Below are 27251 nucleotides of genomic sequence, written 5' to 3' on the forward strand. Positions count from 1 at the left end.
ATATTAATTTAAATATTGGAATGCTGACGTATTTATTTATAAATAATTTCATCAGAATCTTTAATCGGATCTTTTGAATTTTACGGTGAGTAAGTATTATTTTTAATATTTGATGGAATTTTATTTAAATATTTTTCCTAATTTGTATTTGCCTCCATTTGTTGGAAAACAACAACAATAATAATAAAAGGGTAGGCTAAAAGAAGTAAAGAGTGAAGGTTTGATTCAGCATAACCCTCGCTCTCGCCCGTGTTCTGTTTACATGAACATCCGTTCAACCATCAAGGGTAAAATCGTCAGTACAATTAATTATTGCATTTTCAATAAATTCAATTATTATTAATTAGATTCCCTCTCAAGTTACATCCTCTCCTCCTCCTCTCTCTCTACCGCCACTGCCAAACTCTCCGATCAGTCCCCCTACACTCCGCCGCCCCTCAAATTCCCCGATCACGCCGCTATGTACATGTTAGTTAACTGTTCCAATTGCGGCACCGCGCTGCAGCTGCCGCCGGGGGCCTCCTCCATACGATGCGCTATTTGTCAGGCCATAACTCCAATACATGTTGCCGAGCCGCGCCACATGGCTCCGCCTCCTGGCCCGATTAATCCCCCGTCTCCTTATTCCCAAACCCAGCATCATGGGTTGTTTGCTCCGCCGTCTCCTTATTCCCATGCCCCGCCTGGCCCTCCGCCCAACCCTCATGGTCGTAAGAAAGCTGTGATCATCGGCATATCGTACAAGTTTTCTAGGCATGAGTTGAAGGGATGCATTAACGACGCTAAGTGCATGAAGTATCTTCTGACGAATAGGTTTCACTTTCCGGAATCTTCTATCGTCATGCTAACCGGTAAAACGATCAGAAAGGATTAAAACTCACTCTGCCTTCCTTTTTTATTTAATCAATTTGATTTTGTTCTTTTGTCCGGTACTTTTGGGGCTATTTCGTCGTTCTTTCGCGAATTCTTTTTTACAATTGGCATAAAGAATAAACTTCGACGGAAAAGGTCTGGAATGAAGTTCTCTATTTTGACCACCCTTTGTGGGTTGTGCAATAAAGGTAAAAGCTTTTGTAGAAAAACTCAGTTACTTTAGGTGCAAAAGCCCTTCATCTGTAAAAACTATTATGATTTAATATTAGTATTGATCCATAAGATGAAATTACAGGATATGTAGGAGTGATTTAATTCTACAGTAGGTTGTTAGTCAATGATACTGCTCATTTTGTCATTTATTTGTTTAGGCGGGCATATAATACTTCTTGCCTGCTAAAAGAAAAAGAATTATTGGAAAAATAAGATCTTTATACTTGAACTTCAACCAAAACATTAGTTTTATCCAAATTTTATATTCACTCATCTTGTTACACCTTCTAAATGAGTTATGCCTCAATTTCCTAAACTGGTGGTTTGTAACAGTAAGTTATTTTAAACAGGTTCCCATCCTCCAAAAATGGTATATAAGACTCTAGAGTCATTCGCTACTGGGCGACAATGCATTCAAGGATCCCAAACTACTTTCAAGTTTGAAAGAGAAAAGAAAAGGATTTGTCTTTAAAGACAACTCAATGTGATGCGCATTTACTCTGTACATAGCTGAAACTAACCATCCAAGGGTTGAGAAGCTTAGAATATGCAATTTTGTAAAGAGTTAGATCTCGGGATCTCGATGAAAACCTTTTAGTTTCTAGGTCTATTCAGGTATGTTGAACTTTGTAATGTACCTTATTTAAACATCGCAAACTGACAACTCTGATCCTTTCACTTGATGGTTTGAATTTCATTTCTCTTCTCCTAGCAAAAAATGAGAAATGCAAAAGATAAGATAATGGAACTTTATTTAATCATACCAATGTTTGTAATGGTGCTCAAGTAGTGTGCTATTTGAGCTACAACCTCTTTTCTTCAAATAAGTCTAGAAAAAACATTCCTACCGATGTTTGTACTGATGCTCAAGTAATAGCATGCTCTCTGGGTAACAACTCTCTGTTTGAGTTAATTTTTGGAGAATAATCTGGACTATCTTTTTTTCCATTTGTTAGGAGTTAATCTTTAATATTGCGGTCTCTCTGCTAGAGTTAACTTTCTTATGGTGAATTAAAATGTAGAAGAAGAGACTGATCCATATAGAATTCCAACTCTATATAATATTCGGATGGCAATGCATTGGCTTGTACAAGGATGTCAACCAGGAGATTCCTTGGTGTTTCATTATTCTGGTCATGGGTCGCAACAAAGGGACTACCATGGAGAGGAAGTTGATGGACATAATGAAACACTGTGTCCAGTTGACTTCGAAACACAGGGTATGATTGTAGATGATGAAATTAATGCTACTATTGTCAGACCTATACCTCCGGGTGTCAAGCTTCATGCCATAATAGATGCCTGTCATAGCGGAACAGCCCTTGATTTGCCATTTCTTTGCAGGATGAACAGGTAGCCTAATTCCTCTATTTAATTGCTTTTGAAAATTAACATGCTCTAATACCTCCGTCATATCTTCTTGAAAGTTGGGTGACGATTGTTTCTAGAGACACGGATGGTATCACCATTAAAATTTCAACAATGTATTGTCTTATTGTAACAAGGAAGATAAATGTGGATGTTAGCTTGAAGATGCTAAAAAAAGGTGACACACCCACATCCGCACATACTCCTCCAATATTTATAACTGGTTTAATCAGGTTTCATTTTAAGGATATACATCATTCACTTGTTTGACAGATACAAGCCTCTTGCAAGGTTTTCAAACAGGCATCGCATATTTATCCTCATAATTAGCTTGAGAGTCTATATTAACTGGACATTGTTTCTCAAGATGTTATGTATGCGATTACTTGTATAACTTAGGCATCAAGCAAGTGAACTGCTGGACAGATTGAAAATATAATTCTCAAATAGCCTTTCCTTGAACTAGAATGACTTGGTGTTTTGTGGATGAGGGTGCGCTAGGGAAACAGGTGTGCATTTAGGCTGTTGTCTTTCATGCATTAGCTGGTTGCTTAATTTGCCGGTATGATCTGGCTTTTGGGTCTTGGTATGGGAGTTTGTTTGGCATTTTTCTCCATTCCCAAGGTGGCTGTTCGTGATAAAGATCAATTGAGATGCATGTTTCCTTCATAGAACTTAAATTCGTGGTCTTGAGTTCGTACTGCATATCCACAATAACAACTTAGTTATACTAATTTATTCACTATAGTCTCGTCATTTTGAACATTCTGGAAATAGGAGTGGACAGTATGTATGGGAGGACCATCGCCCTCAATCAGGTAACTGGAAAGGAGCTAGTGGTGGTGAAGTAATTTCCTTCAGTGGCTGTGATGACAATCAAACATCAGCCGATACATCTGTGAGTTCTGGATAGCTGATAGGAATATTGATATTTCATTGATTATTATATAAACATAAATGAAGCTCGTAATTTCTTTTTGGATAGGCTCTTTCAAAAATCACTTCAACTGGTGCCATGACTTTCTGTTTCATTCAAGCCATTGACCAAGGACAGGGGACCACATATGGGAGCATCCTAAATTCAATGCGTAATACAATTCGAAGTGTTGGAAGTTCAGGTCCTAACTTTGGAGGTGGTATGCCGGCGGTAGCAACATCTCTTATGAATATGCTTATTACAGGAGGTAATGGTGGTGGCCGCCTTACACAGGTACTTTTTTTTATCTTCATTCAGTAATAGTTTGCATCCATAGAATGATATGTATTGCATTTCTTTCAGTCTGTATATATTAGAGTTTCGAACACCTTAGGGCCCTGGTTTTCTTATGATCATATCTTGGAAGCATGTGCAACTGCATATTAACTACCATCAGTTCATGTTAAAACTCCAAGATTTTATCTATAAAACTCCCATTATGTAGGAGTTATGTTATTTGCATTTGCTCAATCTTAACTTTCTGGTCATAACCACTAACTAATGGAGATCCTAATATTTTCAAGAGTTACCACATTAATCAATACTTAGCTTAAACTTTTCCACTGGGCTGGCAAGGCATATTCCTGCATGTACTATGATTTGAATTCATCTGACGGCCAAATTTAGAAATATTGGAAATGTCGGATCTATTTTTTCTTTTCGCGTTCAGGGTGAAAACATACAGTTTTCGGGGTAATCATTTAGATATTGCATATGTTATGTTCTCCCAGTAAAATGTAGTCCTCTGATGAAGCACTGAATTAGAATGAATAACACATCTAATAATCTTTCCACTTCTTGTTCCATTACAGGAGCCGCAACTGACTGCTTGTGAAACTTTTGACGTATATGCCAAACCATTTTTCCTATGATATTTATTTCACGATTTATGTCTTGTCTTTTGTATTTTTTATATGTGGGATTGTTTGGGGATGGGTCTTTCAGAACTAATGCTATATTATTAGTTCTTAGAATGAAGTATATGTTTGTAGGAACAACACATTTTTGGATCTTCAAAATAGAAATATTCTCTCTTTTGCTATGTTTATTCTCAACGTCATGACTAATTCATTTGCCACAATCAACATGTTATGCTAATGCATAGCAAACTGTAAACACATCGAGTCAAGTAGTGCAAAATATTTGTTTAACCTTGATTTGAGTTCAGAGTTGTGCTTGAATTGGATTTGTTGCAAAATCAGTTGAACTTAAATGAGTTTCAATTGATGAGAGCAAAATCAGTAGGAGGAAGATTGGTTCGCTTTTTGACCTTACTTTGTTGATGTAACTAGTATTTGCGCCGATTTGATTAAATTGTACTATACATTTAAAATTCACAAGGAAGGATGCTTCCTTCAAAAGCTAGTTATGAGATTGCACAGTGAATGTACAAGAAGTGGCACGATATTACTGTATTTTGTTGGGAATTCAAGTCAATATCTCACAAATATAACTTCTTGATTTGCCCAATGATAGATACCAACTCGAATTGTGTATTTGCGTTAGACATAAAGAATAACTTAGATCTGACTTGCATGTAATGTAGTTGAATATTTTATTAATTTTTTTAATGAGATACTTTTTTGGTTGACATTTACTCTGAATATATGAATAATTGATAAGTAATTCATGCATGATAAATGCTGAATACTTGTATTTTGTGAATAATTTTATGACTATTGCACGGGATATGCACTATATGAGAACGTCGCTAACTCAAAATATACTACACTTGCATTAGGGAAACCTAGACATTGTTACAACCTCTTGTTTCCTTAGGATCGAAGAAAACGGCATCTAATTTTGTATACTTTATTATAAAGGTATTTGTACTAAATTCAAGTTATGTGTTTTTCTCAATTATTGCCCAAGATATTATTTAACTTGCAAAGCAATCTTAGGTTGTTGTAGTCCCCCTCCCTCGTATCCCCATGCACCCAAAAGAGAAAAAGAAAATCATAAAAAAATACAATCGTTTAAACTTAATAAATAATTAGTACTTTCACAAATACTGGGTTTACGGGTGTAATTATGTAATAGAGAAAATAGTATTTTTGGTTCTATAAATAGACTTATTTCACTTTTAATTCTATTTGGTATATAATTAGTATTTTTAATCCAATAACGTACAAAAAATAGCACTTTTGATTCTCATTTATTTTTTCATCTAGGCTTGAGGGAAAATTGATGCGTTTTTCAGTTTGAGACCACTTTTTTGAGAGAAATATAACTACATTTAATTGGATTTTAAAGGAAATTAGGACAAAAACAAAAACGAAGAATTTTCTCTTTTCTCCAAAAATTGAATCCACCCTTTTTATATTTTTGTAACTTGAAGCCAAGTAGAACTATAGAAGTAATACAAATAATCATGTTTTTTTTTACAAGTGAATCAAGTAGGCCAAATAGAGTATTCATATGCTGTTGTAGGAATAACGGGTCAATTTTCCATCCAGTCAAAAATACTTAACTACCAAGTGTTGGAATATGACCTACACCATTAAATTGTAATGGAAAAGTGGATGAAGATCAAAATTACTATTTTTTATTAAGTTGCACAATTAAAAGTGTTAATTTCATAACTAATGAAATCAAAAGAGAAATTGGCCTAGTTTATGAAACTCCTTCCCCTTATGTAATACATTATATGATTTATTATAACTATTGATTTCATATCTGTGGACAATTAGTGAGTGATCTACTATATTTCTCTGGTCCACAAGTCAATTACATCACACAGGAAAAAAAAAAAAAAAAAACTTTAGGCTGTTGTTTTAAGACACAAAACATATGTTCACATATATAGCAAACAACAGCTTGTTCACATTTTTAATGAAAAAAATATGTCTATTGCATGAAATTTTAACAATTTCATTTATATATTGACGTTTACTAATTTTACAAGTCGACATTGCGTTCTACTTCTAGCACTTATATTAATATAGCAATACTAATGTAATGAAACTATTATATTGATGCACCTAATTACACTAACGGGACTACTATACATTTGGTACGAAATTACGAGAAAGAAAAAAGCGACATACGCAAACCGAACAATATTTTTGTACCATCAAATTTTGATAATGACACAACTCACCGCTTGCATATGACATAATAATCAAATATCACAATTAATTTACACTTGAACAAAATGATATAATTTAGAACTATAAATATATTTGTGTACAACACAAGCATAGCATTAAAAACAAAATACTATTTAAATATCGTAAAATTTTAAACTACTCTGATCATCTATAATTATATATATTGATATATCAAAACTAAAATTTGTTCCGCATATTTTCAAATAAATAAATCTGTCAATGATAAATTCATTATTATTAAATGCTGCATAAAAGTGGTAAGTGCGTGAAAACATATGCGTAATAAATATAAGAATAATTTACAAAGTTTAAAGATAAATAAAAAATAATAATTTTGATACACAACACGTAGAAAATCCCGTCTCCTAATAGCACTCCTATATCTTGACTATGACATAGGAGAGTTTGTTACACCAACAAAATGATATAAATAAAACTAAGAAATAGTAATATAAAATATCATAAATGAGGAATATAAAGTAAATATTGTCTATATTACTAAACATTTATTCATTAAGGTATTTATATATTCCCATTTAATTTATATTATATATATATATTTGTGTGTGTGTGAAATGTTTTTATATAACATTTAACTATAAAAACATTTCACTCCTTTTTTCCACTCCAAAAATTTGATCTTTACTATACCTTTTTCATCTGTCTCTCTAATAGCATAAACTCAGAGTTCTCTATTTCATTTGCTTCTTCTTCCGCTTCTCTTATCCCTCTTACGGTGTCGTCTCGTCATGGTTCCCGCCATTGTTTTCTCCCAGTAGAAACCCTAATTCTGTTCTCTCCATTCCAGGTAGGGTATAACTTAATGGGTTAGTGATAAAGCGAAAAACTTTTGTTGAGTGCTTATTCGCCGTTTGGATTCTTTTGCTGCCCCCGATTGAATGAGTGAGTTTTGATGTTTTTGATTTGATCGGTGGATCTTTGTAGGGAAAAAGATTGCTTTGAATTTCTGGGAAAGCGTTGTTTTCTCCAAGGCTAGGATTTATGTCCCACAATCAATCAAGGGCTGAGAGGAGCGAGTCTACGCAGTACAGGAAAACCGCCCGATCCGGCAGCTCCAATCAGCAGCGCCAGTTCACAGGCGGCGTCTCCACTAAGGGCGGTGGCGGTGCCTCCGCCGCCCCCAACAATCCTTCTAACCGGAGGTGGGGTTTGTGTGTAAATAAATAAAACTAGGGATTTGTTCCTTAAATGTGCGGATTGGTTTTACACATGCACGTGATGGTGTGTTTGTTGATTGACTGATGATGAATGTGAGTACGAGTGGTCATACATTGATGCACATCCTAGGGGTTTTGTGTGTCTGCTTGATTGTGGTGAATTGCAATTTTATTCTTGTTTTTTGTTTGTTCTTGAAATGCAGTTTTAAGAAGTATAATAGCAATTCACAAGTAGGGCAACCCGGTGCAAGAAGCCCTAATGTAGATTCTACTATTCCATCTGCACCACGTGCAGTACAGAATGGTGCTCATGAACAGCAGCCAACTCATGGTACGTAATCTCTGTATGCAGCACTATCTATGGTAAAAATTGGATCTCTGACAAGGTCTTTGCAAAATAAATTTTTTGCTTAATCTGGGTCCCTTGTTTAAGGTAAATTTTCCAGATACTTATGAGCCAAGTGAAGCTATTTTAATGCTTTTTCTTATTCTTTTGTTTCTGTTTTAATGTATCTTGTTTTAGGAATACCCGACTCACCAGTTGGTAGTAACTCTTCAAATGTCAAGCCAATGGATGCCACAACTCAAAAATTTACCCGAGATGTCCCCAAAGCTCCTCCTTCTAATGTCTCCTCTGCAGCTCTACCATCTAGTGTTTCGATAGCTAGCTCTGAGTCTAAACCCCCTTCAACACCTGGGAAAGGTATGGTATATTGGTGGTCATATTTATTTTTAATTTCTTAAAATGTTTTCCAATATCTGTTTGCTGGTATATTATTGTAGAAAGTATCTTCTCTCTATAGTTGCAATTGATGATTTCTACTGGGTTGTATTCCTTAGCTCCAGGAGATGCATCTAAATCATTTCCACTTCAGTTTGGGTCCATAAGTCCTGGTTTTATGAATGGAATGCAGGTACATGAAGTGCAAATTATCTTTGTATCTCCTATTCTCTTCTCTATTGTTACCCTTGAACTCTGGTTCTCAAGGATAGAATGTACATTTTGTGTTTTGTTTGTAGATACCTGCCCGAACAAGCTCCGCACCTCCAAATTTGGATGAGCAGAAAAAAGCTCAGGTTTGTGGATCTCCTCTGTCAATTGTTTAAAGTAGCTTTCAGCTGGTAGATATAAGAGCTGCATATTCTCTTCTTGTAGCGATAGAAAAATCGAAGTGTGCAAGATAGTAGTCTATGTGCTGGATGTTGTTGAATATTGTTATTTCTTTGGACCCAATTTGACAGGTGTGCTCGAATATGCTGCAAACTGTAATGAAATTAAATAATAAGCTGTAAAGGAGAAGAATTTGATTTTTTGATCCTTCAGATGGATAAATGAAGGAAGGGCGTCATTTCTATTAATAATAAAACTTGAGAAGAACAATGTCTTTCCCCTATTTTTATCTTTCTCCCTCCTTTTCTTCTATTATTCTCAACCAAATTAATTCTGAAGGTTCAGTTGCCATATCTCTCTAGTTGTATGTTTAGTTTGGATCACATTTCCAAATATATCCTTTCTTATTGTTTTTGTCTTGAACATCACCTTATATCTGCAAACCTAATTTCTTCATTTTTATTAGCGGGTTGGTGGTTGGTATTGCTTATTTTACTAGCCTGCAAATTGTTGTACTGTTCTATCAGGCCCGCCACGAATCTCTAAGGTCCGGTCCTGCAATGCCAATTCCATCTATTCCAAAGCAGCAATTGCCAAAAAAGGATGCAGGGAGTCTTGAGCAGCCTAATGCAGGTGACGCTCAGCTGGCGTCCAAATCCAAGAGGGATGCCCAAGTTTCAGCAGCACCACCTGCTGCTCAAGCTCAGAAGCCCTCAATACATCCTATCCCTGGTATGACCATGCAACTGCCATTTCACCAACCACAGGTTCCTGTTCAATTTGGTGGTCCAAATCCTCAAATTCAGTCTCAGGCCATGCCAGGAACATCATTGCCCATGCCAATGCCAATGTCCTTACCTCTAGGAAATCCACCAGTTCAGCATTCAATGTTTGTTCCAGGTCTCCAGCCACACCCACTGCAGTCTCAAGGAATGATGCATCAGGGACAGACCTTGAACTTTTCCCCACAAATGGGTCCTATACCTCCTCAGTTGGGTAACATGGGAATAAATATGGCCCCACAGTTTCCTCCGCAACCTGCTGTAAAATACAGTGGTTCTCGCAAAACTGTAAAGATTACACATCCAGAAACTCATGAAGAGTTAAGGCTTGAGAGCTCACCGGCTTCGAGGTCACATCCGAATATGCCATCTCAATCACAGCCTATTCCTTCATTTCCGCCTAATATCCCAATGAATTTTTATCCCAGTTCTTACAATGCCCCTTCGCTCTTCTTTCCTGCTGCAAGCTCTGTCCCTCTAAGTAGTTCTCAGGTTCCTCCCACTTCTCAGCCGCCAAGGTTCTATAACCAGGTGAACTAGTCGCTTTCTGTTTAGACTGTTATTGATATGAGTTGATGGTGATTATTATAAAAACATGGCATTAACATGGCACGGACTATTGTGGGTTAAGAATGTATATTATTTTTCATTTCCTTTCCCCTTATTTCCTGCAGGTAACTGTGAAACCGCCTTCTCGTGGGGAGAAAGAGCAATCGCCATCCACTGGTTCACTATCTGTTGGAAAAGAAGAATCTTCTAAACCTTCAAGGTTACGTGCAGAAGATTCAGTTCGTCTTAATAAGGATGTTGACTCTTCCTCATTGAGCTCTTTGCCACAGACAAAGCCTGTGTTAGCAAAATCATATGCATTTGCTACCTCGTCAGGTCCTGCCAATGTGCAGAAGGATGAGCCTGTCACTTTGGCTTCTGCAGTGTCCCCTAAGGATGACTCTGCATCAGTATCAACCACCTCTGCTGATGAAGCAAGAACTGGGGCTGTTCCTCCTGATTCCATTGAAGATAACCATAAAAACCTAGGCAATAGAGGTCAGCATGATCAGGTATTTTATCTAGTTTTATCGGGGCAGTTGCGCAGTTTGAGAAAGTTTCTGCCTGTATTTGAGCATGATTTGCACATCATTTTCAGGTTGTTAGACTGTCTGCCACTGTATCAAGTTTGCCTTCTCAATTGGCTGAAGCTGAAGATGTGGAAGCAAAATCTGCTTCATCTGGAATTAATATGGTATCTGAAACTGCTAAGGAATCATCAGCCATGGTAGCTGATTCTTGTGAGGCTTCTCATTTGACAATTGGGGGTGCTATGGAAGAAAAGACAGGTGATGAGTCTGAAAGTTTAGGGACGAAAGGTGTAAATAGCAGACAATCAGAGCCTGAGACAGTGGGGAGCAAAGAACAAGGAGAAGCCACATTGTCTGAGAGTTTGAAATCCTATCAACCTATTCTAGAAACGTCTTTTAGGTCTCTTTCTTTAGAATCTCAAGAAATCACCGGTAACCACGAGGAGGGCTCTGATATGGAGGTAACATCCACTAATGGCTGTTTATTGGAAGACCCACAAGAAAAGCCAGAAGAATCTTCAGGATTAATCTCTGATGAGGTTGAGATGAATGATGATTTAGCTGCATCTACTCACACATTGGGTTGTCAAAATACTGAAAGTTCTGGGTCAGTGACTGGTCTGTCAGAACAGAACGAAAAAACTTCTCCGGATGTGTTGTCAAGTGTGCCTAATGGCATTGACACAAGAGAAACAACTGTCGCGAAGCATGCTCTGATGGACCAGGAGTCCGCCCCTGTTTCAGTTCCATCCCCTCCTAAAGCTGCTTTGGGGCCTGGAAATGAAGATACTGATAGTAGTAGTTGTGTGTTACTTCCCCCTTCTCTGTCTAATGTCAAAGATAAAGCCTTGTCAGATACAAATGTGGCGAGAAATGCCATGCCCCGAGTTAAAAAGAAAAAAAAAGAATTATACAAAAAAGCAGAAGCTGCTGGTACGAGTTCTGATCTTTATATGGCATATAAGGGTCCTGTGGAAAACAAAGAGACTGTAACATCTGGAGATGGCTCAGAAAAATCTTCAATCATTAGCGAGAAGCAGACATTTGCTAATTTATCTCAGGACAATGCCGTGCCATATGAGAAACCTGCTCAGGGTAAAGTGGAGCCTGATGATTGGGAAGATGTTGTGGAAATCTCTAGTCCGCAGTTAGAAACTTCAAAGAATGAAAATGATGATAAGGATGGAGATGGATATGAATTGACAACTAAAAGGTACTCTCGGGATTTCCTCCTAAAATTTGTGGAGCAATGCACTGATCTTCCTGATGGATTCGAAATTACTGCTGACATAGCAGATACATTGATGGTTTCTAGTGCCCATGTTTCACGGCAGTCGTACCCTAGCCCAGGACGTACAATTGACAGGCCAATTGGTGGTTCTAGACCAGATCGTCGTGGAAGTGGATTGGGAGATGAAGACAAATGGAGTAAATTTCCTGGATCTCTTATGTCCGGGCGAGGGGATATACGGACAGATCTTGGCTATGCAAGTAATATTGCTGGATTTCGGCCTGGCCAAGGAGGTAATTATGGTGTTTTAAGGAATCCTCGGGCTCAGGCACCTATGCCATATGCTGGGGGCATCTTATCTGGGCCGATGCAGTCCCTGGGTCCTCATGGTGGCCTTCAGAGAAACAATTCTGATTCTGATAGGTGGCAGCGTGGCACTGGTTTTCAGAAGGGTTTGATGCCTTCTCCTCAGACACCAATGCCGGTGATGCACAAAGCTGAAAAGAAATATGAAGTAGGTAGGGTTGCTGACGAGGAAGACGCAAAGCAGAGGCAGTTAAAGGCCATCCTGAACAAGCTTACCCCTCAAAATTTTGAAAAACTGTTTCAACAAGTTAAGCAATTGAACATAGATAATGTTGTTACACTTTCTCGCTTGATCTCACAGATTTTTGACAAAGCTCTGATGGAGCCTACCTTCTGTGAGATGTATGCGAATTTCTGCTTTCACCTTGCTGCAGATTTGCCAGACCTAAGTGTGGAGAATGAAAAAATTACTTTCAAGAGATTACTCTTGAACAAGTGCCAAGAAGAATTTGAGAGGGGAGAAAGAGAAGAAGAAGAGGCAAATAAAGCAGAGGAAGAAGGTGAAGCCAAACAGACAGCGGAAGAGAGAGAGGAGAAAAGACTCCAAGCACGAAGACGCATGTTAGGTAATATTAGGCTGATTGGAGAACTGTACAAGAAGAGAATGTTGACTGAGAGAATAATGCATGAGTGCCTAAATAAGTTGTTGGGACAGTATCAGAATCCTGATGAGGAGAATATTGAAGCCCTGTGCAAATTGATGAGCACAATTGGGGAGATGATAGATCACCCCAAGGCAAAGGAACATATTGATGCCTATTTTGATATCATGGCCCAATTATCCAACAATATGAAGCTTTCGTCCAGGGTCAGATTCATGCTAAAAGATGCTATCGATCTGAGAAAGAATAAGTGGCAACAGAGGAGGAAAGTTGAAGGTCCGAAAAAGATTGAGGAGGTACACCGCGATGCCGCTCAAGAGCGGCAGACACAAGCAAGTAGGCTGGGTCGTGCTCCCAGCATGGCTAGTTCTGTTCGAAGGGGTCCACCTATGGATTTTGGCCCTAGATCCCCTGGTATGTTATCTCCGCCAGGTTCTCAGATTGGTGGTTTCCGTGCTGTTCCCCCACAACTACGCGGTTATGGTTCTCAGGATGTTCGGATGGATGAGAGGCATTCCTTTGAGAACAGGACCATGTCTGTTCCTCTGCCCCAGAGACCCCTCGGTGATGATTCCATAACTCTTGGGCCCCAAGGTGGCCTTGCAAAGGGGATGGCCTACAGAGGGCAGCCATCAGCACCTAGCGTTCCTTTGGCTGAGATGCCAAGTCCTGGAGATGCACGGAGGATGGGACCTGGCCCCAATGGATTTAGTTCCATGTCCGAACGGGCGGCTTATGGCCAAAGAGAAGATCTGATGCCAAGATATATGCCAGACAGGTTTGCTGCTGCTCCCAATTATGACCATTCACATCCTCCAGAGCGAAATATGTCCTATGGGAATAGAGAGGTTAGAAATACAGACAGCACTTTTGATAGATCTATGCCTACTTCTCCACCTGCTCGAGGTGGGCCAACTACAAGCACACAAAATGTGTCTTCAGATAAATTGTGGTCGGAAGAGCGCTTGCGGGACAAGTCTGTGGCTGCAATCAGAGAATTCTACAGGTATTTTTGGAATTTGACATGTTATTTTATTGTTTTGTGATTTTGCTGATTAAAATCACATATTTGAGAAGTTAATTAGCGTTAGGAATCTGATGGTCTTGTGTGTGCAAGTGATGCTACTTATGTTCTTTGTCATGTCAACAATGCATGAAAAGTAACTTTGTTTGTTCTCCTGTCTCTTATCAGCCTCATTAAATTCTTCAATCCTTTAAACATCTTTTTCTCTCTCTAAAGGTGGGAATTGAATCAATAATAGCCATGTTTGAAGACTCCTATCTTCTTTACTCTGTTACAAGGTTAGCTGCTGTGTGTTCTTGATTGTGAATTTGTGATACTGCATGACAAGGAGAAGAACTAATAATGTCCCAACTTTGAGGGTTGAATATCTTATATAACTCTTCTACTATTGGAGCTGACAAAGTAAAACTGGATGGTCACTAGTGTATTTTACGAGTTTTTCTGGAACCCATTTGTATTTGCTGATGTACGGATAATGATCATCATGTATTATGTTCTGTAGATCCTCGAAAACTTAATTGTTGCATGGAATCTTTACAGGAATGAGTCAATGAGAATGTGTATGTACTTTTTTCTTCTCTCCTTTTCATATGTACCTTTGTGATCATCAACCTAATGACACCCCCATTTGGTTCTCTGTGCTGAATTTTGCAGATGACGTTTTAACTCTGTAATTTTGTTTAGGATCACAACTCCCTCGGAAAAAAAACCCGTTTATGTTAGATGTGTTAAATGTTGAGCACTGGAATAAAAGATTTTGATGTTTATTCCCCATGTATGCTTGTGTGGGTCACTTGGGGAGACAGGAATGTGCGAGTTTGTTGAGGCACTTGAGAATATGGGTGGTTATTCATCTTGAGAGTCATATGACATTCACTTTTTCTTTTCAATGTTTCGTTCTCAGCAGTTTACTCCCTTTTAGAGAAATTTCCTGAACGCTAGAGGTAAAACACTTCGCATGATATTTATTTTTGCGTAATATCATCTTGGGTAAGTGATTGTACATGTTATATCAACAACTATGCCCAAGGATGGATGCCTGTGTATATCATCTTCTTTTTGTGCTTGTGTTGCGTGAAATATTGTTTTTGGGATCTGTTCAGTTCTGCTGGCTTTTATTAACTCTATTTTGGTTAAGATAGATTAGTTTCTCCTTTCAGTCTATCTCACATGAAAATTCATCCGGTTTTTTCTAGTGCAAGAGATGAGAATGAGGTTGCTTTGTGCATCAAGGATTTGAACAGCCCCAGCTTTTATCCATCTATGATCTCTATCTGGGTTACCGATTCTTTTGAGAGGAAAGATGTCGAGAGAGACCTCTTGACAAAGTTACTGATCAATCTTACGAAACCTCGACACGGGATGATAAGTGAAGATCAACTCATTAAAGGGTATGCTAGGTCCAGTATATTATGACGACTAATATCTCTTAGTTCTATTTAACCTTGTCTGACTGAATTTTGTCATATTCTTCCTTTGACAGGTTTGAGTCTGTTCTTGCTGTGTTGGAGGATGCTGTGAATGATGCCCCTAGAGCAGCAGAGTTCCTTGGTCGTATCTTTGCCAAAGTCGTGATGGAAAATGTCATTTCACTTTCTGAAATTGGGAGATTGATATATGAAGGTGGGGAAGAGCAAGGTCAGCTTGTAGAAATAGGGCTTGCAGCTGAAGTCCTTGGAAGTGTCTTGGATATAATCAAATCGGAAAAAGGTGACTCTGTATTGAATGAGATTTGTTCAAGCTCCAATCTGCGGCTAGAGAACTTCAGACCTGCAGGCTCTAACAAGTCACTGAGAATAGACAAGTTCATTTAGAGGATAGGGATGCTCATTGTATCTGGTAGAAGATCTATTTCTTGTTTTGTTAGGTCACAGTTCTAAAGTTTCTGATATATATAAATATTTAATTCTGGGCCGATAGGGCGGTTATGTAGGGCAAAAATCTTCATGGTTTCCATATAATTTTTGCCGAGTAACTGTTTACAATGTTTGCAAGGAGCAATTGAGCATCAACTTATCTGCATCAGCAATGTCTTCTTCTTTACCATATGCTAGTGCTCTACATAGAAGAATGTAGAAACTAAATTGATCTATTCTGGAAGAGATAAAGGATAAGAAGGGAGGAGTTAACTACACTTGAGGACTTATTCATTATATGCTAAATCGGAGGTGTTTGATTTTTGCAGCTTCACATGTTTGTATTGTATGGGAAGAGTGGAACTCTTTCAAATCTTGTCTTGGTGCAATCATGTGTATACATAACAATTCTGTATCTATTGCCTTTGGTATCAAGTATTAATCATTTTAATTTAAAGTTGGTCATTTTTTATATTTTGGTTGTTTAATTTACTACTATTTGAGCAGACAAGGAAATGGCAAAATTGCCCTCCACACACTTGATTTGTCCTAAATCTTTTTTTAATATGTGATTCCATTTATGTTTAGTCTTGTATATCAAAAAAATTATTTGAGCAAATTGAATTTATCCCATTTTCCAAGAAAAATTTCATGATATCAATTGATTCCTTCATTGATGATATGGATAATTACACTTTCCTCCCTTAATGTTTGATGCAATCGCACATAAATCTTGTAATTTGAGAAATTACATATAACAAATAAGTCCTCTATTAGTTAAAATTCATTAGATTTGCTAATATTAACAAAAAAAATAAATAAAATTGACATTTACCCTCGATTGACTTATTGCAAATTAAATAGTTTTTTTTCCAAACTGCACTACTCTTATAACGGTGAAAGTATACCTCCCCACATGCATAACATGTGGAGACGTATGATAATAATTTGGTCATAAAAAAATATTTAATATTCTGTAAATTAGTAATAAGTCAATCGGGGGTAATATATATATTTTTTAACTTTTTTTTGTTAATTAACAAATTCGATGAATTTTGACTAATGTTTATTTGTTAAAAGGAAGTAAACCTCATGAATATTAGATATAATTTCTCAAACCATGAGGGATCTATGTGTAATTATACCAACCCTCAAAGGAGGAGAATGTAATTATCCCTCTATAATAACCATATACAATATATGTATATGTATTTTACAATTCATATTTATAAACTCTATTGAAATAGTATCTTTAATTTATAACGCACATATTGAGTTTTAAAATAATATTTTGATTACTAAATAATTAATTTTCATTTGATCTTTTTATTAATATTAATAAATTTAGTAAATTTTGACTAATGGAGGTAACTGATTGTTAGACAAATAGAAATTTTAGGAATATTAGATTAAATTTCTCAAACCATAAAGGTCTAAATATAATTAATTAAACCTCAGTGGGAGGATTGTAATTATTCTCATTTTTAATTTTATCCCTCATTTAATGTTCTCATGTAATAATTTTGTATTTATAAAAGAAAAACTATAATGATGTGAACCTATATATATTATATTTATTTATTTATAAAAATATACACAAAAATATTAAATGAAAGACAAAAATAAAAATTTATGTAACATTTTTTGTTTATGTCACCATTTTTCTTTCGAATTATAGCGGAATTTCCGGAAGGGGTTGTAACTATAATTTCAAATTTTTTGGGGATAAAGTATAATTTCATATTTTAAGAGGGGTCGAAGTGTGATTAACTCTATTAGTATAATAGAGTTAATATAAGTGTAGATACATATATTATATATATATATATGCACGTTTTCAATTACATAAACTGATTTTGTCTCGAAAAATAATCTCTATAGCTTTTTTCATCTCCTGTCTATTACTCTATTAACACAGCAAGCTCACAGAGTTCTCTATTCGTTTCTTCTTCTTCCTCTTACGGTGTCGTCTCGTCATGGTTCCCGCCATTGTTTTCTCCCAGTAGAAACCCTAATTCTGTTCCCTCCATTCCAGGTAGACTATGATTGAATGGATTAGTAGTAACACTAAAATTTTTTGTTGATTGCTTAACTGCCGTTTGAATTCTTTTCCTGCCGCCCGATTGAATGCGCACCGGAAAATTTATTGATGTTGATGTTTTTGATTTGATCGGTAGATCTCTCTGTGGGAAAGAAAGATTATTTTGAATTTCTGGGAAAGCGGTTTCTTCTCCGAGGCTAGGATTTATGTCCCACAATCAATCAAGGGTTGAGAGGAGCGAGTCTACACAGTACAGGAAACCCGGCCGATCCGGTAGCTCCAATCAGCAGCGCCAGTTCACCAGCGGCGTCTCCACTAAAGGCGGTGGCGGCGCCTCCTCCGCCCCCACCAATCCTTCTAACCGAAGGTGGGGTTTGTGTGTGAATAATTAAAACTAGGGATTTGTTCCTTAAATATGCGAATTTGGTTTTACACACGCATATGATTGTGTGTTTGTTGATTGAGTGATGATGAATGTGAGTGCGAGTGTTCATACATTGATGTACTGATCAGCCTAGGGTTTTTCCGTCTGCCTGATATCTTTCGATAATTAATGTGATCTTTATTTTTTATTTTTTCTTTGAAATGTAGTTCCAAGAAGTATAATAGCAATTCACAAGTAGGGCAGCCCAGTACAAGAAACCCTAATGTAGATTCTAGTAATCCACCTGCAGCACGAGCTGTACAGAATGGTGCTCATCAACATCAGTCAACTCACGGTACGCCATTTTGATATGTGAGACTAAAGTAAAAGATTGGAAACCTGAAGAGATATTTGCCAAAGAAAAGTTTTGCTTAAATTGGCTCCATTATCATTTAAGGTGAATCTTCCAGGAATGTATGACCTAAGTGAAGCTATTCTAAGTCTCTTTGTTATTGTTCTGTTCTTTATTTTATTTTATTTGTGTTTTAATGCATCTTGTTTTAGGATTATCAGACTCACCACTCACCAGTAACTCCTCGAATGCCGAACCAATGAATGCCTCAACTCAAAAAACTACCCGAGATGTTCCTGGAGCTCCTTCTTCTGATGTTTCCTCTACAGCTCCTCTGTCTAATGTTTCTACAGTTAGCTCTGAGTCCAAAGCCCCTTCAACACCTGGGAAAGGTATGGCATATTGGTGGTCATATTTATTTTGAAGTTCCGAAATTTTTTTCCAATATCTGTTTGCCGGTTTGTTATATAGAAGGTGTCTTCTGTCTATAGTTTCAATTGATGATTTCTACTGTTTTGCATTCCTTAGCTCCAGGAGATGCATCTAAATCATTCCCACTTCAGTTTGGGTCCATAAGTCCTGGTTTTATGAATGGAATGCAGGTACTTGAAGTGCAAAATTATCTCTGTATCTCCCATTCTATTCTCTGTTGTTACCCTTGAACTCTGGTTCTTAAGGATAGAAGGTACATTTTCCGATTTGTTTGTAGGTACCTGCCCGAACTAGCTCTGCGCCTCCAAATCTGGATGAGCAGAAAAAAGCTCAGGTTGTGTGGATCTTTTCTGTCAATTGTTTACCTGATCTCGGTAAAGTTGTTTTCAGCTGGTTTGAGATAAGAGTTGCCTGCTCTGTTCTTCTTGTGATAGAATAACTTAAATTTGAAGCACCAAAAGTCATATTCTTTGTGTTGGATGCTGGAGAATGTTATCCTTTCTTTGGATCCTTCTAGAGGGGTGCTTGAATATTCTGGGAAATATAATGAAATAACAAGTGGTGAGGGAAAACAACAATAATAATAATAATAATAATAATATATATATATATATATATAATGGTTTGACTTCCTGGTTTTCTCTATTAGGCACGTCATGAATCTTTAAGGTCTGCTCCTGCAATGCCAATTCCATCTATTCCTAAGCAGAATTTGCCAAAAAAGGATGCAGGGAGTCGTGAGCAGCCTAATACTGGTGATGCTCAGTTGGCGTCCAAATCCAAGAGGGATGCCCAAGTTTCAGCTCCACCACCTGCAAGTCAAGCTCAGAAGCCCTCAGTACATCCTATCCCTGGTATGACCATGCCATTGCCATTTCACCAACCACCGGTTGCTGTTCAATTTGGTGGTCCAAATCCTCAAATTCAGTCTCAGGCCATGCCAGGAACATCATTGCCAATGCCAATGCCAATGTCCTTACCTCTAGGAAATCCACCCGTGCAGCATTCAATGTTTGTTCCAGGTCTGCAGCCACACCCAATGCAGTCTCAAGGAATGATGCATCAGGGACAAAGCTTGAACTTTTCACCACAAATGGGTCCCATACCTCCTCAGTTGGGAAGCATGGGAATGAATATGGCCCCACAGTTTCCTCAGCAGCCTACTGTAAAATACAGTGGTTCACGCAAAACTGTGAAGATTACACATCCAGAAACTCATGAAGAGTTGAGGCTTGAGAGCTCACCGGCTTCGAGGTCACATCCTAATATGCCATCTCAATCGCAGCCTATTTCTTCATTTCCGCCTAATATCCCAATGAATTTTTATCCCAATTCTTACAATGCCACTTCCCTATTCTTTCCTGGTGCAAGCACTGTCCCTCTTGGCAGCACCCAGGTTCCCCCCAGTTCTCAGCCACCAAGGTCCTATAACCAGGTTAATTTATCGCTTTCTGTTAGACTGTTGATATAAGTTGATGGTGGTTGTTACAAAGACATGGCTTTGGCATGGCACGCGGTGCTGTAGGCTCAGAGTGTATATTATTTTAAAATGCCTTTTCCCTTGTTTTCTGCAGGTGACGGTGAAACCGCCTTCTCGTGGGGAGAAAGAGCCATTGAGCTCTTTGCCACAGACAAAGCCTGGATTAGCAAAATCATATGCATCTGCTGCCTCATCAGGTACGGTTAATGTGCAGAGAGATGTGTCCCACGCTTTGACTTCTACTTCTGCCGTGGATGGCTCTGCATCAGTATCGACCATATCTGCTGATGAAGCAAGAACTGGGACAGTTCCACCTGATTCCGGTAAAGATAACCACAAAAAACTAGGCAACAGAGGTCAGCAGGATCAGGTATTTTTTTCTATATTTTATCTGTCAGTTGTGCAGTTTGAGGAAGTTTCTGCATGTAATTGAGCATGATTTGCACATCAGTTTCAGGTTGGCAAGCTATCTGCCCTTGTATCAAGTTCGCCTTCTCAATTGGCTGAAGCTGAATCTAGGGAAGCAAAATCTGCTTCGTCTGGAATTAATATGGCATCTGAAGCTGCTAAGGAATCATTATCAGCAATGGTATCTGATTCTTATGAGGCTTCTCACTTGACAATTGGGGGTGCTATGGAAGAAAAGATAAGTGATGAATCTAAAAGTTTAGAGACGAAAGGTGTAAATAGCAGACAATCAGAGGCTGACACAATGGGTAGCAAAGAACAAGTAGAAGCCACATCAGTTGAGACTTCGAAACCCTATGAACCTAGTCTAGAAACATCTTTGAGGTCTCTTTCGTTAGAATCTCAAGAAACCACTGGTAAAATTGAGGAAAGCTCTGACATGGAGGTAATATCCACTAATGGTGATTTATTAGAAGATAGACATGAAAAGCCACAAGAATCTTCAGTTTGTTGCTCTGATGATGTGGAGATGAATGACAATTTAGCTGCATCTACTGACACATTGTGTCGTCGAAGTACTGAAAATTCTGTGTCGGTGACTTGTCTGTCAGTGCAGAAGGAGAAAACTTCTCCAGATGTGTTGTCAAGTGTGGCTAATGGCATGGACACAAGAGAAACAAATGTTGATAAGTTTGCTATTGTGGACCAAGAGCATGCCCCTGTTTTAGTTCCATCCTCTCCTAAACCTGCTTTGGGACCTCAGAATGAGGATATTGACAGTAATAGCTGTGGCTTACTTTTGCCTTCTCCGTCTAGTGTCAAAGATATTACCTTGTCAGATACAAATGTTGCGAGAAGCACTGTTCCCCGAGGTACGAAGAAAAAAAAAGAATTATATAAAAAAGCAGAAGCTGCTGGTACTAGTTCTGATCTTTATATGGCATATAAGGGTCCTGCAGAAAACAAAGAAGTTGTAACATCTGCAGATGTCTCAGAAAAATCTTCTATCATTAGCGAGAAGCAGGCTTCTGCGAATGTATCTCAGGACAATGCCGAGCCATGCGAGAAACCTGCTCAGGGTAAAGTGGAGCCTGATGATTGGGAAGATGCTGCGGAAATCTCTAGTCCACAGTTAGAAACTTTAAAAACTGAAAATGATGAAAAGGATGGGGATGGATATGGATTGACGACTAAAAGGTACTCTCGGGATTTCCTCCTAAAATTTGTGGAGCAATGCCCTGATCTTCCTGAGGGATTTGAAATTACTTCGGACATAGCAGAATTGCTGATGGTATCTAGTATCCATGGTTCACGAGAGTCCTATGGTAGCCCTGGGCGTACAATTGACAGGCCAGTTGCCGGTTCTAGACCAGATCGTCGTGGTGGTGGCTTGGGAGATGATGACAAATGGAGTAAATTTCCTGGGTCTCTTATGTCTGGCCGAGGAGATATGCGGGCAGATGTTGGCTATGCAAGTAACATTGTTGGGTTTCGGCCTGGCCAAGGAGGTAATTATGGTGTTTTAAGGAATCCTCGGGCTCAGACACCTATGCAATATGCTGGGGGCATCCTATCTGGGCCGATGCAGTCCCTGGGTCCTCATGGTGGCCTTCAAAGAAATAATTCTGATTCCGATAGGTGGCAGCGTGGTGCTGGTTTTCAGAAGGGTTTGATGCCTTCTCCTCATACACCAATGCCGGTGATGCATAAAGCTGAAAAGAAGTATGAAGTAGGTAGGGTTGCTGATGAGGAAGAAGCGAAACAGAGGCAGTTGAAGGGCATCCTGAACAAGCTTACCCCTCAAAATTTTGAAAAACTGTTTCAACAAGTTAAGCAAGTGAACGTAGATAATGTTATTACGCTTTCTCGGTTGATCTCACAGATTTTTGACAAAGCTCTGATGGAGCCTACCTTCTGCGAGATGTATGCGGATTTCTGCTTTCACCTTGCTGCAGATTTGCCAGACCTAAGTGTGGAGAATGAAAGAATTACTTTCAAGAGATTACTCCTGAACAAGTGCCAAGAAGAATTTGAGAGAGGAGAAAGAGAAGAAGAGGAGGCAAATAAAGTTGAGGAAGAAGGTGAAGCTAAACAGACAGCGGAAGAGAGAGAGGAGAAGAGACTGCGAGCGCGAAGACGCATGTTAGGAAATATTAGGCTGATTGGAGAACTATACAAGAAGAGAATGTTGACTGAGAGGATAATGCATGAGTGCATAAATAAGTTGTTGGGTCAGTATCAGAATCCTGATGAGGAGAACATTGAAGCTTTGTGCAAATTGATGAGCACAATCGGGGAGATGATAGATCACCCCAAGGCAAAGGAACATATTGATGCCTATTTTGATATCATGTGGCAGTTATCCAACAATATGAAGCTTTCCTCCAGGGTTAGATTCATGTTGAAAGATGCCATCGATCTGAGAAAGAATAAGTGGCAACAGAGGAGAAAAGTTGAAGGTCCAAAAAAGATTGAGGAGGTGCACCGGGATGCCGCTCAAGAGCGGCAGACACAAGCAAGTAGGCTGGGTCGCGTTACCAGCATGACTAATTCTGTTCGAAGGGGTCCACCTACAGATTTTGGTCCTAGATCTGCTGGTATGTTATCTCCACCTGGTTCTCAGACTGGTGGTTTCCGTGCTGTTCCCCCACAAGTACGTGGTTATGGTCTTCATCATGTTGGAATGGAGGAGCGACACCCCTTTGAGAACAGGACCATGTCTGTTCCTCTGCCCCAAAGACCCCTTGGTGATGATTCTATAACTCTTGGGCCCCAAGGTGGTCTTGCAAAGGGAATGGCTTACAGAGGGCAGCCATCAGCTTCTAACATTCCGTTGGCTGAGATGCCAAGTCCTGGAGATGCGCGGAGGATGGGACCTGGCCAGAATGGATTTAGTTCCATGCCCGAACGGGTGGCTTATGGCCAAAGAGAAGATCTGATGCCAAGGTATATGCCAGACAGGTTTGCTGCTCCTCCCAATTACAACCACTCACATTCTCAGGAGCGAAAAATGTCCCATGGGAATAGAGAGGTTCGAAACACAGACAACAGTTTTGACAGTTCTATGCATATTTCTCCACCTGCTCGAGGTGGGCCAACTACTAGCAGACAAAATGTGTCTTCGGATAAGGTGTGGTCAGAAGAGCACTTGCGGGACAAGTCTGTGGCTGCAATCAGAGAATTCTACAGGTATTTTTGGAATTCACATGTTATTTATTTTATTTGAATTTTGCAGATTATGCGATCACATATTTCGGAAGTTAATTGACAATTCTGAATATGAATGTGTCCTCTGTGCAAGTTAAGCAACTTAATATTCCTCATAAGGTCAATAATATATTTGGAAATTTTACTAGTAGTAGCCATGTTTGAACAATATTATCTTCTTTACTATGTAGCAATGTTAGCTGCTGTGTTTCTTGATTGTGATGATGCACACGACAGGGGATGGAACCAATATTTTTCATCTTTGAGGATTGATTACTTAAGTAACTCTATTTTCCTAAAGCATCTTCATGTCAGTGGCTCTAAAGCAAATTAGGACATTTTCTTGAATTTATGTCAAGCCATATGCACAAAAATGTCGGATGTATAGTTAGTTGGTATGGAGCACAAATGTGTTTTTCTTTTTCATTATGCTTTGAATGACTTGTTGGGATATTATTCTCAACATTTGAATTTCTAAATTTGAAGGGTAGGTTTGTTGCAGGATTGATATTACTTTCTAACGGTTAAGTTAGTATATATACTGCCCACCCTGGGGCACTCAGACAAAATCCAGAAATGTAGTTGCATAACTCGAATTATGTATGTGGTTAGTGATCAGGGTTATTTTTTTAGCACTTGCTTGCCTCCCTGCTGACATATTGACTCTGATTTTTCAAAATGATTCTTGGAAGATAGAAGAATTATGATAATTTTTGTTGGAGAGAGAGTAAGTTTTATCTTCTGGAATAGATTTTTGTCGTGTTTGAATCAGAGGCAGAAAGGACGATGAAGCTACCCGTTTGTTATCATCAATATTTACTACAAGTAAAAGTATATGCTTGTTCTATCTTAGAATTCCTTTACTTTTCCCCATTTGGAAGCTTTTGTCTGTCCTTGGGCCTCTTGCCCATGTCGCAAAAGACTTGAATCAGCAGGGAATTTTGGCAAAGAGAACTAATTTAGATGCATATTTCTTGTTCATGCGATATATTGGGAAAACTGAAAAGAAGATAGAAATTCATTCTTCTTGACACAGAAGCATATAGCGAGTATATTGTTCATTTTGTTTTTTTTGGGAGGGGGGGGGGGTGGTTTCCATGAATGCATGCAAACTAACCATCTGGGTGTTCCAGAATTTCCTTTTTTCCTGAATATTCTTGTTCTTACTCTTTGCTGCGTGTTACATATTCCCTAGAGGACAAAATTGCAGTGGGTATGTCATCGCAATCATGGTTACTCCAGAATTAGTATGTCCTTGATCAATGATCAGGGTGAGACACCAGATATGACAAAGTGCAATAATTTCAGCTGGTTATTATAAGTAAAAGAGTAATATAACTGATTGCAACTTTAAGAAAGTTACTTTTATGAAATGATCTACTTTAGGGAAGAGGACATTATGTGAGCTGTAAAGTAAACTGGGATGGTCACTAGTGTAATGAGGAAGCACGAGTTTGTATTTTGTCAGATGTATAGATAAACATGTGTTTGTGTCAGTTGATCATCATGTATGTTCTATAATACCGTAGACCCTTGAAAACTTTATTGTTGCATCTTGGAATTTTTATAGGTATGCGATGGAATGCATCTTTTCTTTCTTTTTCCTCCTTTTCGTACATGCTTTTGTGACCACCAACCTGATGATACATCCATTAGCTTCCCGGTGCTAATATTCGCAGATGTTGTCTTAGCTATGTCATTTGGTGTAGGATAACTACTCTCTCAAAAAAACCTGTTTATGTTAGATGTATTAAATGTTGAGCTGGAATAAAAGATTTTGATATTTAGTCATCATGTATGCTTATGTGGGCCACTCGCGGAGACAGGACTGGGGAAGTCACGAGGCCTTTGAGACTATGAGTGAGCTATTCACCATGAGAGTCGTATGATGCTTAGAAGCATTCACTGTTTCTTTTCAATGTTTTGTTCTAAGCAGTTACTCCCTTTTACCAAATTGTGCAGGACAGTTAGGTAAAACACTTCTCATGATACTAATGTTAGGCGTGATATCATCTTGGGGAAGTGATCATATATCTACGATATACCCATGGGTGGATATCTGTGTATATCGTCTTCTTTTTGTGTTGCTGTTGCATGAAATACTATCTTTGAGTTCTGTTCAGTTTTGTTGGCTATTATTAATTCTATAATTGGTTAAGATAGATTAGCTTCTCCTTTCAGTCCATCTAACATGAATTTCTCTCTGTTTTTTCCAGTGCAAGAGATGAGAATGAAGTGGCTTTGTGCATCAAGGATTTGAACAGCCCCAGTTTCTATCCATCTATGGTCTCTATCTGGGTTACTGATTCTTTTGAGAGGAAAGATGTAGAGAGAGATCTCTTGACAAAATTACTTATCAATCTTACAAAAGCTCGAGATGGGTTGATAAGTGAAGATCAACTCATTAAAGGGTATGATAGGTCCCAGCATATTATGACGACTAGTATCTCTTAATTCTTTTTAACCCTGTCAGAACAGAATTTTGATCATATTCTTACATGAACAGGTTTGAGTCTGTTCTTGCTGTCTTGGAGGATGCTGTAAACGATGCCCCTAGAGCGGCAGAGTTCCTTGGCCGTATTTTTGCTAAAGTCGTAATGGAGAATGTTATTTCACTTTCTGAAATTGGGAGATTGATATATGAAGGCGGAGAAGAGCAAGGTCGGCTTGTGGAAATAGGGCTTGCAGCTGAAGTCCTTGGAAGTGTCTTGGACATCATCAAATCGTATAAAGGTGATCCTGTTTTGAACGAGATTCGTTCCAGCTCTAATCTGCGGCTAGAGAACTTCAGGCCTGCAGGCTCTAACAAGTCATTGAGAATAGACAAGTTTATTTAGAGGATAAGATGCTCATTGTATCTGGTAGAAAATTTTATTTCTTGTTTTCTTATTTCACAGTTCTAAAGTTGCTCATATTTATATATATATTTAATTCTTGGCCGATGGGGTTATGTAGGGCAAGTTCTTCATGTTTTCATATTATTTTTGCCAACAAATTGATTACAATTTTTGGAAGGTGCAATTGAGCATCAAGTTATCTTCATCAACTCATTCTCTTCTGTACCTTTTAATAGTGCTTTCAACAAATGGATTACAAAAAAGAACTTCTCATGCAGCACCATGGTTTTGACATGATTTTGGTAAAACAATGACAAAAATCACTTGTTTGAGGTGTTTAAATATTGCAACATTATCTAAT

At 38.3% G+C, this 27251-nt stretch overlaps 3 protein-coding genes across 4 annotated transcripts; all 3 read left to right on the forward strand.

The window, feature by feature from the left end:
- Window positions 1-342: 342 nt before the first annotated feature.
- Window positions 343-4472, forward strand: LOC105167578 (metacaspase-1). Its single transcript, XM_011087353.3, has 5 exons — window positions 343-851; window positions 2109-2439; window positions 3232-3352; window positions 3440-3664; window positions 4243-4472. The coding sequence occupies exons 1-5, from the start codon at window positions 461-463 to the stop codon at window positions 4300-4302; spliced, it is 1128 nt and encodes a 375-aa protein (XP_011085655.1). The 5' UTR covers window positions 343-460; the 3' UTR covers window positions 4303-4472.
- A 2699-nt stretch (window positions 4473-7171) lies between these two features.
- LOC105167547 (eukaryotic translation initiation factor 4G) lies at window positions 7172-15935 on the forward strand. The gene is made up of 11 exons (XM_088877891.1): window positions 7172-7348; window positions 7486-7703; window positions 7922-8049; window positions 8242-8421; window positions 8559-8632; window positions 8739-8795; window positions 9357-10142; window positions 10286-10672; window positions 10759-13895; window positions 15110-15304; window positions 15397-15935. Exons 2-11 carry the CDS (start codon window positions 7543-7545, stop codon window positions 15725-15727), a joined length of 5436 nt encoding a protein of 1811 aa, XP_088734017.1. The 5' UTR covers window positions 7172-7348; window positions 7486-7542; the 3' UTR covers window positions 15728-15935.
- A 1688-nt stretch (window positions 15936-17623) lies between these two features.
- LOC105167563 (eukaryotic translation initiation factor 4G) lies at window positions 17624-26992 on the forward strand. Of its 2 annotated transcripts, none has more exons than XM_011087339.3 (11): window positions 17624-17804; window positions 17947-18177; window positions 18402-18529; window positions 18739-18918; window positions 19055-19128; window positions 19236-19292; window positions 19608-20393; window positions 20533-20808; window positions 20890-24035; window positions 26270-26464; window positions 26560-26992. In XM_011087339.3, exons 2-11 carry the CDS (start codon window positions 18017-18019, stop codon window positions 26888-26890), a joined length of 5334 nt encoding a protein of 1777 aa, XP_011085641.1. In that variant the 5' UTR covers window positions 17624-17804; window positions 17947-18016; the 3' UTR covers window positions 26891-26992. The 2 variants fall into 2 exon arrangements, with proteins under 2 accessions (XP_011085641.1, XP_088734021.1); XM_088877895.1 differs by having other exon boundaries at window positions 18748-18918; window positions 20896-24035.
- The last annotated feature ends 259 nt before the right edge of the window (window positions 26993-27251 follow it).

This window comes from Sesamum indicum, linkage group LG1 (assembly GCF_026168435.1).
Source record: "Sesamum indicum cultivar Baizhima isolate 11 linkage group LG1, ASM2616843v1, whole genome shotgun sequence".
In the NCBI taxonomy this organism is placed as follows: Eukaryota; Viridiplantae; Streptophyta; class Magnoliopsida; order Lamiales; family Pedaliaceae; genus Sesamum; species Sesamum indicum.

Bases quoted from the DNA above. Each gene is read 5' to 3' on its own strand.
- LOC105167578 (XM_011087353.3), top strand. From the start codon at position 461: ATGTACATGTTAGTTAACTGTTCCAATTGCGGCACCGCGCTGCAGCTG. The intron at 852-2,108 runs GTAAAACGATCA...ATTAAAATGTAG, and splicing joins TTCTATCGTCATGCTAACCG to AAGAAGAGACTGATCCATAT. The intron at 3,665-4,242 runs GTACTTTTTTTT...GTTCCATTACAG, and splicing joins GTGGTGGCCGCCTTACACAG to GAGCCGCAACTGACTGCTTG.
- LOC105167547 (XM_088877891.1), top strand. From the start codon at position 7,543: ATGTCCCACAATCAATCAAGGGCTGAGAGGAGCGAGTCTACGCAGTAC. The intron at 8,633-8,738 runs GTACATGAAGTG...TTTTGTTTGTAG, and splicing joins GTTTTATGAATGGAATGCAG to ATACCTGCCCGAACAAGCTC. The intron at 8,796-9,356 runs GTTTGTGGATCT...CTGTTCTATCAG, and splicing joins ATGAGCAGAAAAAAGCTCAG to GCCCGCCACGAATCTCTAAG.
- LOC105167563 (XM_011087339.3), top strand. From the start codon at position 18,017: ATGTCCCACAATCAATCAAGGGTTGAGAGGAGCGAGTCTACACAGTAC. The intron at 18,530-18,738 runs GTACGCCATTTT...ATCTTGTTTTAG, and splicing joins TCAACATCAGTCAACTCACG to GATTATCAGACTCACCACTC. The intron at 19,129-19,235 runs GTACTTGAAGTG...ATTTGTTTGTAG, and splicing joins GTTTTATGAATGGAATGCAG to GTACCTGCCCGAACTAGCTC.